The following is a 16449-nucleotide window of genomic DNA, read 5'->3' as shown; positions in this document are numbered from 1 at the left end:
CATGTTTAACACACTAGCAACTAAACTTGCAACTTGGAAATATTATTCAAGTAAAATACAATGAAAAACGTACTGTGCCTAAGAAGCACAGAAAGATATATGACAGTTGAAATCAATAAACTGAAAAGGTTACAGCATCAAACTTTGTAAAAACAAAACACAATTTTAGCAAAGGCTTGTTCCCATTAGCAAAGAATAACTAACCCTGATGGCATAAAAAAGTTAAAGAATAAACGTTTTTTTATCACAGTCAACTACAATCTCACAGCTCTGTTGTGAAGATTACTTCCCTCAAACAAGCTTTGAAGACCCCTGAGTTCTGTAAGATGAACCGGAACATGCAGGAAAAAACAATGAGCTTCTGAATGAAATTTTTGATGCGTAGCAAAAGCGCCAAAAAAAGGCCCCTCCCCCTCACACACAACAGTGAGAGAGATCAGTAAACTGTCAGAATTAGATCAAGCAACTGCCAAGTGGAAAAATAGTGCCCAAACATTTTATTCACCCAGTACCTCAGAAAATGAAAACGATTTTACATTCCAGCAAAAACGTTTAACATAAATTAAGAGTTATTAAAAAGCCTGTTGCTTGCAAATAGGCTAAAGTCTTATATACACAGTGTAATTCCAGTGAAGTACCATTCCCCAGAATACTCAAATGTAAAATATACATACATGATATTATATTGGTATGGCAGGATTTTCTCATCAATTCCATTGTCAGAAAATAAAAGCTGCTACATACCTCTTTGCAGATTAATCTGCCCGCTGTCCCCTGATCTGAAGTTTACCTCTCCTCAGATGGCCGAGAAACAGCAATATGATCTTAACTACTCCGGCTAAAATCATAGAAAAAACTCTGGTAGATTCTTCTTCAAACTCTACCAGAGAAGGAATAACACACTCCGGTGCTATTAAAAATAACAAACTTTTGATTGAAGAAATAAAACTAAATAAAATCACCATAGTCCTCTCACACATCCTATCTAGTCGTTGGGTGCAAGAGAATGACTGGGAGTGACGTAGAGGGGAGGAGCTATATGCAGCTCTGCTGGGTGAATCCTCTTGCACTTCCTGTTGGGGAGGAGTAATATCCCAGAAGTAATGATGACCCGTGGACTGATCACACTTAACAGAAGAAAGATGTTTCTTCACCAGGGTCTACAATAGCAACCTGTTGCTAATATTGTGGCGGTCGCTGGTGCGGCCTCGTACTGGTGCGACTCCTTGTCAGATCTGATTTCGGAGGCGACTACTATAGAGGAAGACAGGATCAAGGCTTTAAAGCTGGCTAATACATTGATCTGCGAGGCCAGAATGCAAATAGTCTGTTTGGGTGCAAAGATTTCTAGCTTTGCCGTTCTATCTCGCAGAGCTCTGTGGCTAAAGTCTTGGTCTGCTGACATGGTATCCAAGTCTAAACTTCTACCTCTTCCTTTTAAGGGCAAGACTTTATTTGGTCTTGGTCTGGCTGAAATAATTTCCACAGTCACAGGTGAAAAGGGAGCTTTTCTGCCACAGGATAATAAGGTTAGACCTAAAGGTCGCCAAACTTCTAATTTTCGTTACTTTTGCAACTTCAAGGGACAAAAATCTTCCTCTTCTTCCAAACCTGAGCAAGCCAAAACCTCATGGAGGTCTAACCAGCCTTGGAATAAGGGTAAGCAATCCAAGAAGCCTTCCTCTGAGAACAAAACAGCATGAAGGATCCGGCCCCGATCCAATCTCGGATCAAGTAGGGGGCAAGATTTCCTTCTTTCAGCAGGCTTGGATTTGCAATGTCCCCGATCCTTGGGTAGTGGATGTAGTCTCCCAGGGATACAGGATAGTATTCAAATCTTGTCCTCCTAGAGGAAGATTTCTCATGTCAAGATTATCTGGAAACCAGATAAAAAGAGAGGCTTTCTTAAACTGTGTCAAGGGTCTCGCTTCTCTAGGAGTGATTGTCCCAGTTCCTCTGGCAGAACAGGGTCATGGATTCTATTCCAATCTCTTCATGGTTCCCAAGAAAGAGGGAACGTTTTGGCCCATTTTAGACCTTGTGTCTCAACAAATTTCTCAATGTTCCATCCTTCAAAATGGAGATTAACCGTTCTATTCTCCCTTTAGTTCAGGAGGGATCAATTCATGACTACTATCGACCTGAAGGACGCGTATCTTTATGTTCCTATTCACAAGTAACATTTCCAATAGCTGCGGTTTGCCTTTTTGGACAAATACTTCCAATTTGTAGCCCTACCTTGCGGCCTAGCCACTGCCCCTCAAATCTTTACGAGGGTTCTAGGAGCTCTTCTGGCAGTGGCCAGATCTCAAGGAATTGTGGTGGCACCATACCTGGACGATATCTTGGTTCAGGCGCCATCTTTTCATTTACCCCAAAAGAATGATCCTCAGCACCTTTCAATGTATAAAATGTCCTTTATTAAATACACATAAACGGATAGTTATGCTATGATAGTTTATGTGTATTTAATAAAGGACATTTTATTCATTGAAAGGTGCTGAGGATCATTCTTTTGGACTATTGTGTAGCTGGGGGTCGCCAGCTTTTACCTTTGTGCACCTAGCCTGACAAGGCATTACCTGGGGTTGCTATTGTCTTTTTGGATTGTTTCTATATCTTTTCATTTAGCAAGATCCCATACGGATTCTCTGTTGATTCTCCGCTCTCACGGGTAGAAGGTGAATCTGGAAAAGAGTTCCTTGGTGCCAAATACAAGGGTATGTTTTTTGGGGACGATCATAGACTTGATCTCCATGAAGATTTTCTTGACGGAGGTCAGAAAATCCAAACTTTTTGCTTCCTGTCTTTCTCTTCAGTCCTCTGTCTGTCCATCAGTGGCACTGTGTATGGAAATAATTGATCTAATGGTGGCTTCCATGGACATTATTCCTTTTGTTTATTTCTATCTGAGACCTCTACAATTATGCATGCTCAGACAATGGAATGGAGACCACTTGGACCTCTCTCAGAGGATAGTCTTAGACATCCGGACGAGAGATTCCCTGTCCTGGTGGCTCTCTCAGGACCATCTGTCCCAGGGCTTATGCTTCCTGAGACCATCTTGGGAGATTATGGGCAGACTATGGATGCCAGCCTTTCGGATTGGAAAGCAGTTTGGGGTTCCTTAAGAGCTCAGGGAATTTGGACTCAGGAGGAGTCTGCCCTCCCAATAAATATCCTAGTTGAGAGCAATCTTCAATGCACTGATAGCTTGGCCTCAATTGAGTTTGGTACGGTTTATCAGATTTCAATCGGACAACATTACTTCGGTGGCGTATATCAACCACCAGGGAGGAACACGGAGTTCCTTAGCTATGAGGGAGGTGACTCGGGTTCTTTAGTGGGCAGAGTCTCACAATTGTCACCTTTCTCCCTTTCACATCCCAGGGGTGGACAACTGGGAAGTGGATTATCTGAGCAGACAGACTTTTATCCAGGGTAGTGGGCCCTTCATCCGGAAGTACTCTCAATGATAACATTCAGGTGGGGAGTTCCGGAGTTGAATCTGATGGCAACTCGTCTAAACTCCAAACTTCCAAAATACAGATCAAGATCAAGGGATCCGCAAGCAGCTCTGATAGACTGTCTGACAGTTCCATTGGACTTAGGTCTTATTTTTTCTTTTTTCTCAGTTTGCCCTCCTTCCTCGGGTGATAGCCCGTATCAAACAGGAGCAGGCTTCGGTGATTCTAATTGCTCCAGCTTGGCCTCACAGAATTTGGTTTGTGAATCTGGTGAAGATGTTGTCCTTTCCCCATGGAAATTGCCTCTGAGGAAAGACCTTCTACTTCAGGGTCCTTTTCTACATCCAAACCTAGATTCTCTGAAGCTGACTGCTTGGAGATTGAACGCCTAGTCTTGTCTAGACGAGGTTTTTCAGAGAAGGCTATTGATTCCATGATTCAGGCTTGTAAGCCGGTACCTTGCAAGATTTACCATAAGGTGTAGCGTACATACCTTTTCTGGTGCAAATCTAGGGGTTTCCCTAGGAGGTTCCCCGCATTCTGTCTTTTCTTCAGGAGGGTCGGGAGAAGGGCTTGTCAGTCAGTACTCTGAAGGGCCAGATCTCTGCCCTTTCGATTCTTTTGCATAAACGTCTGGCCGACTTACCAGATGTTCAATCTATTGTCCAGGCCTTGGTCAGAATCAGGCCTGTGTTTAAACCTGTTAATCTTGTTCTTAGGGTTCTGCAGCAGGCTCCGTTTGAGCCTATGTACTCTGTTGTCATTCGGTTGGCCTATGAGACAGCTGGACAACAGCCTCCTGAGAGGATTACGGCTCATTCCACTAGGGCTGTCTCTTCTTCCTGGGCCTTTTAAAACGAGGCTTCTGTGGAACAAATCTTCAAGGCGGCCACTTGGTCTTCGTTGCATACTTTTTCCAAATTCTACAAATTCAATGTTTTTGCCTCTGCTGAGGCTTCTTTTGGGAGGAAAGTTCTTCAAGCGGTGGTTTCTTCTATTTAGGTCCTCCTGTCTTGTTCTCCCTCCCTTCCATTCTGTTTCCTCTAGCTTGGGTATTGGTTCCCACTAGTAATTAGAATGGATTTGTGGCCTCTCCATGTCATTGGAAAGAAAACAAAATTGATGCTTCTCTGGTAAATTATTTTCTTTCCTGGCATGGAGAGTCCACGACCCGCCCTTATTTAAATGTTGTGACGGCTTTTGTCATTTTCTAAACTTCAGGCACCTCTATACCCTTTGTGTCCTCTTCTCTTTCCATATTCCTTTGTCTGAATGACTGGGGGATTGTGGGAAGTGGGAGGATACTTAAAGCTTTGCTTGGGTGTTCTTTGCCTCCTCCTGGTGGCCAGGAGTTGAATTCCCACTCGTAGTTAGAATGTATTTGTGGACTCTCCATGCCAGGAAAGAAAATAATTTATCAGGTAAGCATACATTTTGTTTTTCCATTGTTTCACTGAAATATAAGATGAGGACGTTGTGCAATTAATTTAGACAGCTAAAATAATCGTCTGCTCTCACTACAACCTCAGTCCATTTTATTGGGTTGTGGTTTCATGTTTTGAAACCGCTATTTCATATGCAAAAATAAACTTCTAGCTACCATGTAAGGTGAACAGTTAATACTTAAAGGGACAGTCAACACCAGAATTGTTGTTGTTTTAAAAGATAGATCATCCCTTAATTACCCATTCCCCAGTTTTGCATAACAATCACATTTATAATAATACATGTTTTACCTCTGTGATTACCTTGTTTCTAAGCCTCTTTAAACTGCCCCCTTATTTCAGTTCTTTTGACAGACCTGCATTTTAGCCAATCAGTACTCACTCCTCTGTAAATTCACGTGCATGAGCTCAATGTTATCTATATGAAACACATGAACTAACGCCCTCTAGTGGTGAAAAACTATCAATGCATTTAGATTAGAGGCGGCCTTCAAGGTCTAAGAAATTAGCATATGATCCTCCTAGGTTTAGCTTTCAACTAAGAATACCAAAAGAACAAAGCAAAATTGGTGATAAAAGTAAAAAGTAAATTGCCCTATTTGAATTATGAACTTTTTTTTTTATTTGACTGTCCCTTTAAAATTCTCTTCTTTTTTTTTTTTAAGTCATCCCTTTACATTTAAGCCTACAAGTCCAGCTGTTCTGTAGATAACCTTCATGTAAGGTGATCAACAGTTGACAACTCTTGGCAGGGCCTCTTGTCCATTTGCTTCTTATAAATGTTCTTTTTGCATATTATACCTATGTTTATAGTGCTGAGAAATGTATTGGCGCTCTACAAATAACTGATGATGATAATCAATGACTGTGCTATATGATAGGGGTTCGTTTTGCTTCAGAAAGCCTTTTGATAGGTTTTACTTTCAAGAGACAAACTTGAATGTGGGGCTGATTGTGCTAGCCAGGTAATCCTTTCACAGTGTAACTGAAAGTGAGACTACTATACTTTATCATTACTAGGGTTTTCTGTGTCACTCCTATAATTTAGCATGTCACACGTAAAGCTGATGAAGAACCATGCATATTGTTACAATTGGTATAGAGGGAAATGTTCTACTTGTTTATTAGTGTACTTTTCTAGAACTATTATAGCATATGTTTTACTGTTCCATTTGTTCATATAAAGCTGCTGATTTTTCTAGTGTTAGTCATTTACCTGTTTGCATTAAGTTGTTTAACGGGACAGTCTACTCCAAAATGTTTGTTTATAAAGATAGAGAACGCCTTTACTACCCATTTCCTAGCTTTGCACAGTCAACATTGTTATATGAATAACATGTTTGCCTGTATTTTAGCCCCTGCAAGCCACCTTTATTTTAGGGCATTTTTATGGCAATTCATAGCAAGACACTGCTAGTTCATGTGTGCCATATAGTTACGAATCACTCCATTAGAGTGAGCACAATCTTGAGTTGGCACTAATTGGCTAAAATGCAAGTCTGTAAATAGCACTGAAATAAGGGGACAGTCTGCAGAGGCTTAGATACAAGGTAATCACAGGGGTAAAAAGTGTATTAATATCAGTGTTGGTTATGCAAAATTGGGGAATGGGTAATAAAGGGATTATCTATCTTTTTAAACTTTAAAATTTGGAATAGGGTCCCTTTAATTCACCATAGCTTGTATTTTTTTCCCATGCCTTTTATAAATAGCACTTGTTTTATCATTTTAATTGGGCAGTTGTGATGATGGGAAAATTTGGACCCTAGTATGTTGTTGTGTGAGGATTTGGGTGCATCGCAGGAAGATAAGGTTAATATTGTTTTCTTAATATATAAGTTGCTGAAAATTTTAAAAGTAAAAAAAAAAAGTTTCAGTTAGTTTAGGTATTATCACAATTAAAAAATCAGCCCTCAGGCCACTCTCTATTTTGTGTCCCCAAGAAAAAGCCAAATTAAAAATGTGTGAACAAACAAGGTGGCCACAACTCAAATAAGCCATCTGGAGGGGAGAACAGCAGACAGAGGATGCAATGGAACCTTATCTTAATCAGGCCCTGTGCCAGTGGACTTTTTTAGAAAATATATTATTTGTTAGTAGCCAATATTTTAGAATCCTTAAGTGCCACATATAAATTTCTGATCTACAGCTCTTAACCCTTTTAATGATAGGGATGCGTATTTAACCACTTACTGTGAAAAGACCGCTGACGTATATGCTACATCGGCTTTCTTTATGGTGTTAAAGCTTCTAAAACACGGATGTGTGGCCCCTATATGTTAGGAAGTTAGCCATCACTGATATAAATCTGTGTTTTCACATGAAATTTCACTGTATAGAATTTACACAATTTTAAGCAATGGTAGTATGTTAACTGTTAACTTATGTTGTAGATGGCCAGTGGGATTTGACAAATTATCACCTACTTGATTTTGGGCGACCTCATCACTCCATTCGGTGCATGACTGTGGTACATGAAAAGGTCTGGTGTGGTTACAGGAACAAAATATACATTGTGCAGCCGAAGGCCATGAAAATTGAGGTAAAATGTGCATGTTATTTAATTCATTTGTGGGGTTAATATGGTGTTCTGATACTTTTCATCCTAAATGTCTGGCAGCAGTATTTTTTATATTGTTATACAAACCTTAAAGTGATGCCGATTTGTACTCCATTGTTAAATATGTTACGTTTTCTCTAGCACGGAACAGCTAGCTTTGTAGATTCAACTATTATGTATAATATAAGGTTTTATTAAAGGGATAGTAAACACCTATAGAAGTTTATATACCATTTTTAGTTATGCATAATAAAAAAACTGCAATATACGTTCATTATTTATTTTACCCCTTTTCGTGTAATTGAGCTCTGAGCAATTTCTAATTCTCAGAACTTGAAATGCAGCTGCTATTAAAAAATAATTGCAGTGACAATTGTTAATTTGTTTTAAAAACATTATTACTTGGCTGATATGTTATTATTCTATATCAACAGAACAGAAATGTCTTGTAATAACAAGGTGTTTAATGTTCCTTTAAGCAGAGAGTTGTTATGGTGACAAAAAAAGAAAACAAGTGGGCAAACAAATATGTGCATAGGGAAACTACAGATTTAATTGAGTGTTGTTGTTTTTTTTTTTTTTTTTAAATCTCTTATTTGAGGGATAGATGTGCCTGCATTTATGTTTAATTGTAATGTCATTACTGCTTAGGGCAAACATGAAGCCTATCAGGAACATTCTATAACTTGGTGGTTCACTGTATTTTATTGACTTTGTAAAGTAAAAAAAACTTGTTTGTAGTGACATTGTATTCAGGTATTAGTTGCTATAGCTTTTATTAGAAGCATTTTTGTAATAAAGATGTGTTAGCCAATATTTTAGAATCCTTATAGCTGAATAAAGTATGTACCGTGAACCAGTATTTTAAACACAGCACTAGCTCAGAGAGCCTAAGGTGCTTGTGTCATCTGGTAATGACTCAATTTGTTCATTGCTGACATGATACAAGCCCCACTATCACTCTGAGTAGCTGCAGTATTTAAAATACAGGTGCACTGAGAATATCTAGCTATGCTTCACATGCAGAGAAAAATGTTAACACTAAAACAGTGATAACTTTTATTAGAAGCATTTTTGCCAATACGTGTATATTTCAAATATGTTTCCATTCAAAGATTGAATTAATCTATGTGCATTTAAATTTTGAGCAGAATATCCCTTTAAATGTTTAGTTTAATGCCTCTTTATGGTGTTATGAGCCTCTAATCCTTCAGTCCTAATGTACCTCTCTGTCTATAGATATTGTACCCCCTTTACGGCACTGGGAAATCTGCTGGTACATTACAAATAATGATAGTAATAATTACTGTATATTTGCTAACTATTGTGACACTTACATGGTCAATCAAAGGGGCAGCCACTTGAATTCCAATGGATAGTTTGTGAAGGTTTGGTGTAGGCTATATTTGGGATTTATTATATTTATATTCATTAACATTGTACTCTGATATATTTATTGCGCAGATCAGTGATAATTTTATTAGGCATATTCTTATTTTTTATTTTTTTAACCTAAATATTGTTTGAGGTATTTTTTAGCAAATTCTTCATTCTCACATAGTGAATAATTTACGAAATTGGAGGTGCACTCCGGCCTAATGATTTATGGAACAGTTCTCCTTTAGTATAAAAAAAGATAAAGTAAAGATAAAAAGAAACAGAATGTGTTAAATAAGAAAGCAAACAACTTACTTGTGTTCTTGCAATATGAGCACTTAAACATTCTCAATGTAACCACTGCCTAAAGGAAGGGAGCTGCTATGATGACAACTTAAGTTCTACTGTTTCCTGTCACATGATTTTGGCAGCAAAATGCCTCTACTGAGCATGAGCAAGAACCTGAATTCCTGTTGTAAGTGCACCTCTGCTTTTGCATATGTCTCCTAGCAACTACTTAGAAAGGGGAAGCTCCTCCTTTACCTTCTTGTAGAGACCGCAAACCCCATTGTGGGGCTGTGACAGGAATTAATGGACCATACAAAAATGAAGTTTAAAAAGAAAGAAAAGGTAAAATCTTTTTTAAAAAGTATTAATAATAAATATTGAAATGATTAAAGGGACATTAAACGCCAAAAAAAATATTTCATTGTTTAGATAGAGGATACAATTTTTTAAAAGTTTCCAATGTACTTCTATTATTAAATTTGCTTTGTTCTCATGTTATTCTTTGTTGAAGGGATACCTAGGTAGGTAGCGTGCACATGCCTGAAGCACTACATGACAGGAATTAGTGCTGCTATCTAGTGCTCATGCTAATGTATAACAGTGTTGCAAAACTGCTGCCATACAATGCTGCAGACACGTGCACACTCATAATCTTACTTTACTGTTTTTCAACAAAGGATAACAAGAAAACAAATAAAATTTGATAACAGAAGTAAATTGGAAAGTTGTTTAAAATGTTATGTTCTGAATTTCGCGCCGACCTTCGTTCCAAGGTGGTGGCTAAAATCATCCAAGGACTATCGGACCCCGGCTCCATAGCGGTGCAGTTACAACGCATCGTGCTTGGCCATTACAAACTTTGACTCCCTGTAACTACACACCAGGATTAGGAACCACAAACGCATTCCCCCACCCCTCCCACCGGTGCTGCGAGAGGAGGTGAAAGGGGTATTGGACATCGAGACCTAAGCTAAAGTTCAGGCTAAAGGTCAAGATTGGGTACCTCTTCTTAGACCCCTGATTTAACCTCGGTGCAAGGAAATGACCTGGTCCTTCTCAATTTACCCTGCTTTTACCTGCTTCCTGGGGGTATCGATGCAGTGGAGCCTGTCAGCTGTTCTTCGGCTTCTAACGGGAGGCGCACACAAGGATCACTGAGACGCCGGCTGGTGACGTCGGTCGACTGACGCTGGGCCACCCACTGACACGGAACGGGAGTGACTGCCGAGCTGTATGCTCCACACACCGCTGCTGCTTGTGGAATCTCGGCAGCCCCCGCCTGCAAACCGTTGTCCAGTGGGCTCTGGAGGGTGTCGCAGCCTACGCTCCGGATTGTTCTGAGAGGGGCCAATGTCTGCATTACCCGAGGGAAGCTGAAAGCCAGGGCTTCAGGACCTGTCGCTGCCATCTCACTACGGTGTATGGTATAAGGTACTCTTATTCTATTGGGGTGCAAGTTACTTGGCTATCAGAGAGCTATTGTGATCCAACACAAACATTTGAAAAGCTGCGTTTAATTTGACCGGACAGAACTTTTTGTAGATTCTGGAATAAAAGCTGCATTAAAGAGGCTCATAAAGTTTGCCCCCCTGGCCTGGGGACCTTTTTTTTTTTTTCTCTTTTTTCTTTTTTTTCTCCTGCTCTACCCTCCTCATCTTTCCACACATAAGGAAGTTAATTGGACAAAGGGGGAACTGTGTATTTCTTACAAATCTGCATGAGCCACTAACCCTCTTACCCGTTTTTACCAGACTCTTTTTTTTGCCTTACATGACTTAAACGAAGGGTGGAGGAGGAAGGGAAGAGAAAGGAGGGTCTTGCAGTATCGGAGAAAGACTATCCTATGCACCTTAGCTAACCAATATCTTGCTTTGTATTTTCCTTTTGATGCTACAGATATATCACAACTTACAGGGTCATGGGGAAATAGTTACAGTGGCACAGTTTGCTTCTAACTCTGAAAGTGACAGGATCTGTGAAACCAATATATGTCTGTGGTTAAAAGTTTCTAAGTTCCTGTTATTAAGGCCTGGCCAGGTATATATGTACAACTGAAACTTCCTATTTTTTTTCAGAATATCAGCAAAGGGTTAATTTGAGGGATTGGTTGCTTAATAGGATAAAGTCTTAGTTGATTTTACTATTGAACAGGCAGCTCCCCTTGAATACTGCTTTATCTTTAAAAATTGTTTAAAGAAAAACGATATTTCTTATGTCATTTCACTGCTGTACATAAACTTTACACATATAGTTGGCAAAGATATAAGACATCTACTATATTGAATGTGCCCCCCTGTGTATAGGGAGGGGGAATAGGAACGGGGAAGGAAGGAGGGAATTGAAGTACGGGAGAAATATATCCCAGTAATCTTAATATACTACTACTTCGTTTCCCCCCTTGTGTTTCTTGTTTGTTAAAGGTACGTTATGCTGGCCATAGGGAAACAAGAAATTGTACCGTAGCTCCACTTTTGTTCCTGAAAAGGGGATAGGAATAGGAAAGCTGATATATACATACTACTACAAAAATCTAAATTCGAGCTTCAATGCTATAAATTTAACAACTGTTTTTTTTTTCCTCTAGAAAATATTAATATGCCTGATTCATTGTTGTAATCACAAGGGTATTGGTAAATAGAAAAATACTGCTTCACTGAATACTTCTAACTAAGGTCGGGATAAGAATATCCCTATAATCATAACTACCAACTGCTCTCAGAATATTAAGCTAAATTCCCTAGTGAATTTTAAGCCTAAAAATACAGTTTTCCCTGAATACCTTCTTATTACTATAACTATTAAGTTGTTGTTGCATATAAATATCTCATTCTAACCTACATATAATTGACTGGCCTTAGCTGCAAATTGGCAAGGATGAGAGGATTAATTTAAGATTTAGTGACTCCATAAATTAGGCAGCTTAAATAATCATCCCTACACCTGCCCTTTCTCTATATAAAACCTTTTTCTAGGACATTAGAAAAAGTTATACTATAAAAACCTGCCCAACTAATCTATGATCTAATTCAGGAACTTCTGTGTCCTGTTTGGAGTCAGCAAGTGGTAACCGTCAAAAGTTTTTTAACCCTTACTAGTCAGTGCGGGGTAGGCAACACTAGGCTGTCTGGACTCAACCTTGCCATTGCTTGGTAGAAAAGTTGTTTTATTACTAACAACTCACATCCCTTGTAGACCACTGCCCTAGTCTTGGTTTTTTTTTTTTTTTTTTTTTTTTTTTTTTCTTTATTCCCCACACAATCACTGTTGGCACCTACACAAATTATTTTTCACGTTCACAGGTCAATAATATAGTCCTCACCTCCCTCAATTCACTACACCCTCCCCTTTCCCCTCCACATCAATACTTTATAATAAATCACCCTATTGCACAATCACATTACACTTTTTCACACTAATATAACCACGTCCCACACTCTGATCTTCAGGTCCATAACTCACAAGCTTCACGTATTTAGTCACTCACTTCCCCCACCTAGTTCCCTTCTGTCCTATGGACAGATTTTTAAATACTTCTCTTAAAACTACTTCTCCAAGCATGGCAGGCAGATATAAGGATAAAAAAACTAAAGGAGTCCCAGAAAACATAACAGATATCACTACATCTACTATTAACCCTGCTACAGAGGCCCTTAACACTCAAAATTTGGTTTCCAACATACTTGAAGCTTTGACTCCCAAATTTGAAACTCTGAGATCTGAGATAAAACAGGACATAGCTCAACTCTCACACGAAATAAGGCAATTCTCACATAGATTACAAGAGGCAGAACAGAGGGTTTCGGATCTAGAAGATCTTACTACTTCGCATAGTTCTAATCTAGAAGAAACCAACTCCAAAATTCAAAAACTAATGTTAAAAGTTGAGGATCTCGAAAATAGATCTCGAAAATAGATCTCGAAGGAACAATATAAGGATTATTGGAATACCTGAGGGCAAAAAATATGAAGATCTCTCCTTATTTGTTACTCAGACCCTGGTACAACTCTTAGAATTGCCTACCTCCCATATAATAATAGAAAGGGCTCATAGAGTAGGTTCACCCTCAACTGATAATAAAACAAACAGGCCCAGACCAGTAATTGTGCGCTTTTTAAATTATCTTGACAAAACTAATATACTTCAACAATTCAGAAAGAAACAACCAATCAGTCTAGACGGAGCCAAAATTCTCCTGTTTCAAGACTTCTCAGCTGAGACAGCCTCTAGGAGGAAAGAATTGGCACCAATATGCACAGAACTGATACAAAAAGGATACAAAGCGACAATATTATACCCACATAAACTCAGAATAGTTGTTAGGGATAAGGTTTATTTTTTCGAAAATGCCCGTGAAGCCGAAAAATTCTGTTCGGAATTAGAATCTACAACACAAACAGTGCACAGATAGAAAGCAATAAACGAAATACAACTAGCTTAATAAGCCTCTATTAGAACTGAAATGGGTTTTCTCAAAATAAAGCAGTCCTCACTAGAGGACCATTATTGGACCAAGCGCTTAGCAGGGGAGATTTCCTTGCTGAGCATTGAATTGAGACATTGTGGGGTTTTCTCCCCCCCCTTTTTTTTTTTTTTTTCTCCCCCCCCCCCCTGCTCTTGCCCCTGCTCCCGCCCTCTGTTATATTTGCCCTATTTCAGGATAAAAAATGATTAAAAGACCAGACAAAGTCAAAATTATATCATGGAATATAGGTGGTATCTCGACCCCCATTAAAAGGAAAGCAATCGTCTCTCACCTTAGAAAAATGCAGGCAGATCTTGCATTTCTGCAAGAAACACACTTGAATATAGACGAAGTCAAAAAATTGAAAGGCTCCTGGGTGAAAGAGGTTGTTGCCTCTCCCAGTTTTGGGAAAAAAAGAGGGGTAGCCATATTGATTGGAAAGAGATTGGGATATGAGTTAATCCATTCTGAAAGGGATCCCGAGGGAGACCAATTATTTACTCTTTGTAATATATACGCACCTAACACCCTAGATTATGAGTTTTGGGACACGCTTCAATCCAAAATACTAATTTACTCAGAAGGCTATGTGGTATTAGGAGGCGACTTTAATATGGCGCCGCAATCTCCTCTAGATAGGCTTCGGAAAACCAACAAACAAGTTAAACAAAAAAAGAGATAATCTTGAAACAAAAATATTTAAAACCCTATTCCAGAATTTAGCTGTCAAAGACATCTGGAGGATTCAACATCCCGATGTCCAAGAATACACTTGCCTTTCTAGGGCTCATAAAACCCTATCCCGAATAGATCTTTTCCTAACTGATGTTAGATTAAGTACAATGAAAATTACTGCAGGAATAACCTCTGTAATTCTATCAGATCACTCTCCTATTTTTTTGGAATTACAGCTAAACAGATCCATAAATTTTTCTACAAGATTTAGATTCCCGTATTATTTGGCCAATGATTCTAAATTTAAGAACCATCTGACCAATAAATTTAAGGAGTATCTTCATTTTAACTCTGAATTTATTGACCGCCCAGAAATATTCTGGGGAGCTGCCAAAGCAGTCCTCAGAGGTGAAGTATCGGCTTATGCTGCTATGATATCTAAAAAATTGAAAAAGAGAGAGAGGTAGGTCACGAACTCTGTGATTAATGCATATAATCGGTATCTGCTACAAAATACACCTTTCCATTGGGCTAAATATATAAAAGCCAAGAGTGAAAGAGATGCTATGGCATTACTAGTGGAAACACAGAGAGAACTGAGGTTTCAGGCCAAGCTTTATCGGTTTGGTAACAAATCAGGTAAACTATTAGCTAAGTTAGTCAAGAGTGATAATAAGCCTCCTATGATTGAAAAAATCCTACACCAAGGGAAACCACTGGTTAAAACCGAAGACATTCTAGAGGCTTTTTCGGAGTATTACAGAGATCTGTATTCTGCAAAAACTACAGATATATCTCAGTCCAGACAATTTTGGGGCCAGGTTAAATGTCCCTCAATCACAGCAGAAATGAACTCCATTCTGAATAGCCCGATCTCCAATGAGGAAGTCAGTAAAACGATTCTTGAGTCAGCAACGAATAAAGCAGCAGGACCAGATGGTCTTCCTAACGAGGTATATAAAATTCTAACTTCAGAGATAGCTCCATATTTATGTAAAACGTATAATCAATTCTTTATTGAAGGCAATGCTATACCAGCTGGCTTCTCAGCCTCTTTTACAACTTTGCTCTTAAAGGGTGGCAAGGACCCTAGTCACAAGGGATCTTATCGACCGATAGCTCTCTTGAATTCTGACTACAAGATCCTTGCTTCAATTCTGGCATGTAGGCTTCAAGGCTGCCTCCCACATATTATTCACAAGGATCAAGCGGGATTCATGCATGGTCGTAACTCAGCTTCCAAAATCAGGGAGGTTCTCTTGATGACAGAGTTCTTTCAAACAAGAGAGAGAGAGACAGCGGGTAAGAGGGACTCTGCAATAGTTGCCATCGATGCGGCCAAGGCATTCGATTCAGTTTATTTTAGTCACTTGTTTACCTCTTTAGGCAAATTTGGGTTTAGGGATAGTTTTGTTAGTTTTATTCACAACTTATACACATGCCCATCCACCAGACTAATAGTTAATAACTCACTATCCTCAGATATTGCAATTGAAAGGGGAACGCGCCAGGGGTGTCCTCTGTCTCCCCTTCTTTTTGACATTTCCATAGAGTCTCTTGCAATAAAGATTAGACAGAGCATCGAGGGCATTAATTTGGGTGAATATGAAATGAAGGCTGCACTCTACGCGGACGACATTCTCCTTTATATTTCAAACACAAAGTCAAATATACCTAAACTGCTTAGTATCATTCAACAATTTGGCTCCTTTTCTGGATATATGGTCAACACTTCCAAATCGGAATTATTTTGGCTAAATAAAAATAGGGAATCAATCAAAGACAGTCCGTTTAAAGAGGTCTCTGATTCATTTAAATACCTGGGTATTAATATACCAGTAAGTTTCACTGATTTGTACAAAGCTAATATAATACCCATATTAACAATGATTTGTGAGAGGCTGAAATCTTGGCAAGGATTACCCATTTCATTATCTGGGAGAGTAGCCCTCTACAAAATGATCCTTCTACCGAAACTCTTGTACATATTACAAAACACCCCACTAATTTTGTACGGAAAAGACATTAGGTTGTTAAATAGGGCAGTCGGGAAATTTCTTTGGCAGGGAAAAAAGGCGAGAATTTCTCTAACAAAATTAACCTTGGCAAGGGAACATGGGGGTCTAGCTTTGCCAGATATTAGGCAATATAATATGTCTTTTCTTGCAAGAACA

General features: G+C 38.9%; 1 protein-coding gene across 4 annotated transcripts in view; it reads left to right on the top strand.

Annotated features, from left to right (window-relative positions):
• The window catches only part of SPAG9 (sperm associated antigen 9), an 828940-nt gene that overhangs the window by 749316 nt on the left and 63175 nt on the right, over positions 1 to 16449 (top strand). For all 4 annotated transcript variants that reach the window (XM_053708414.1, XM_053708433.1, XM_053708441.1 and 1 more), the window contains one exon: positions 7306 to 7454. In XM_053708414.1, the coding sequence (XP_053564389.1) occupies positions 7306 to 7454 (149 nt within the window). The remainder of the gene's footprint in view (positions 1 to 7305; positions 7455 to 16449) is intronic.

This window comes from Bombina bombina, chromosome 1 (genome assembly GCF_027579735.1).
Source record: "Bombina bombina isolate aBomBom1 chromosome 1, aBomBom1.pri, whole genome shotgun sequence".
NCBI classification, from domain to species: domain Eukaryota; kingdom Metazoa; phylum Chordata; class Amphibia; order Anura; family Bombinatoridae; genus Bombina; species Bombina bombina.
This window is presented reverse-complemented; position numbering and strand designations above follow the sequence as displayed.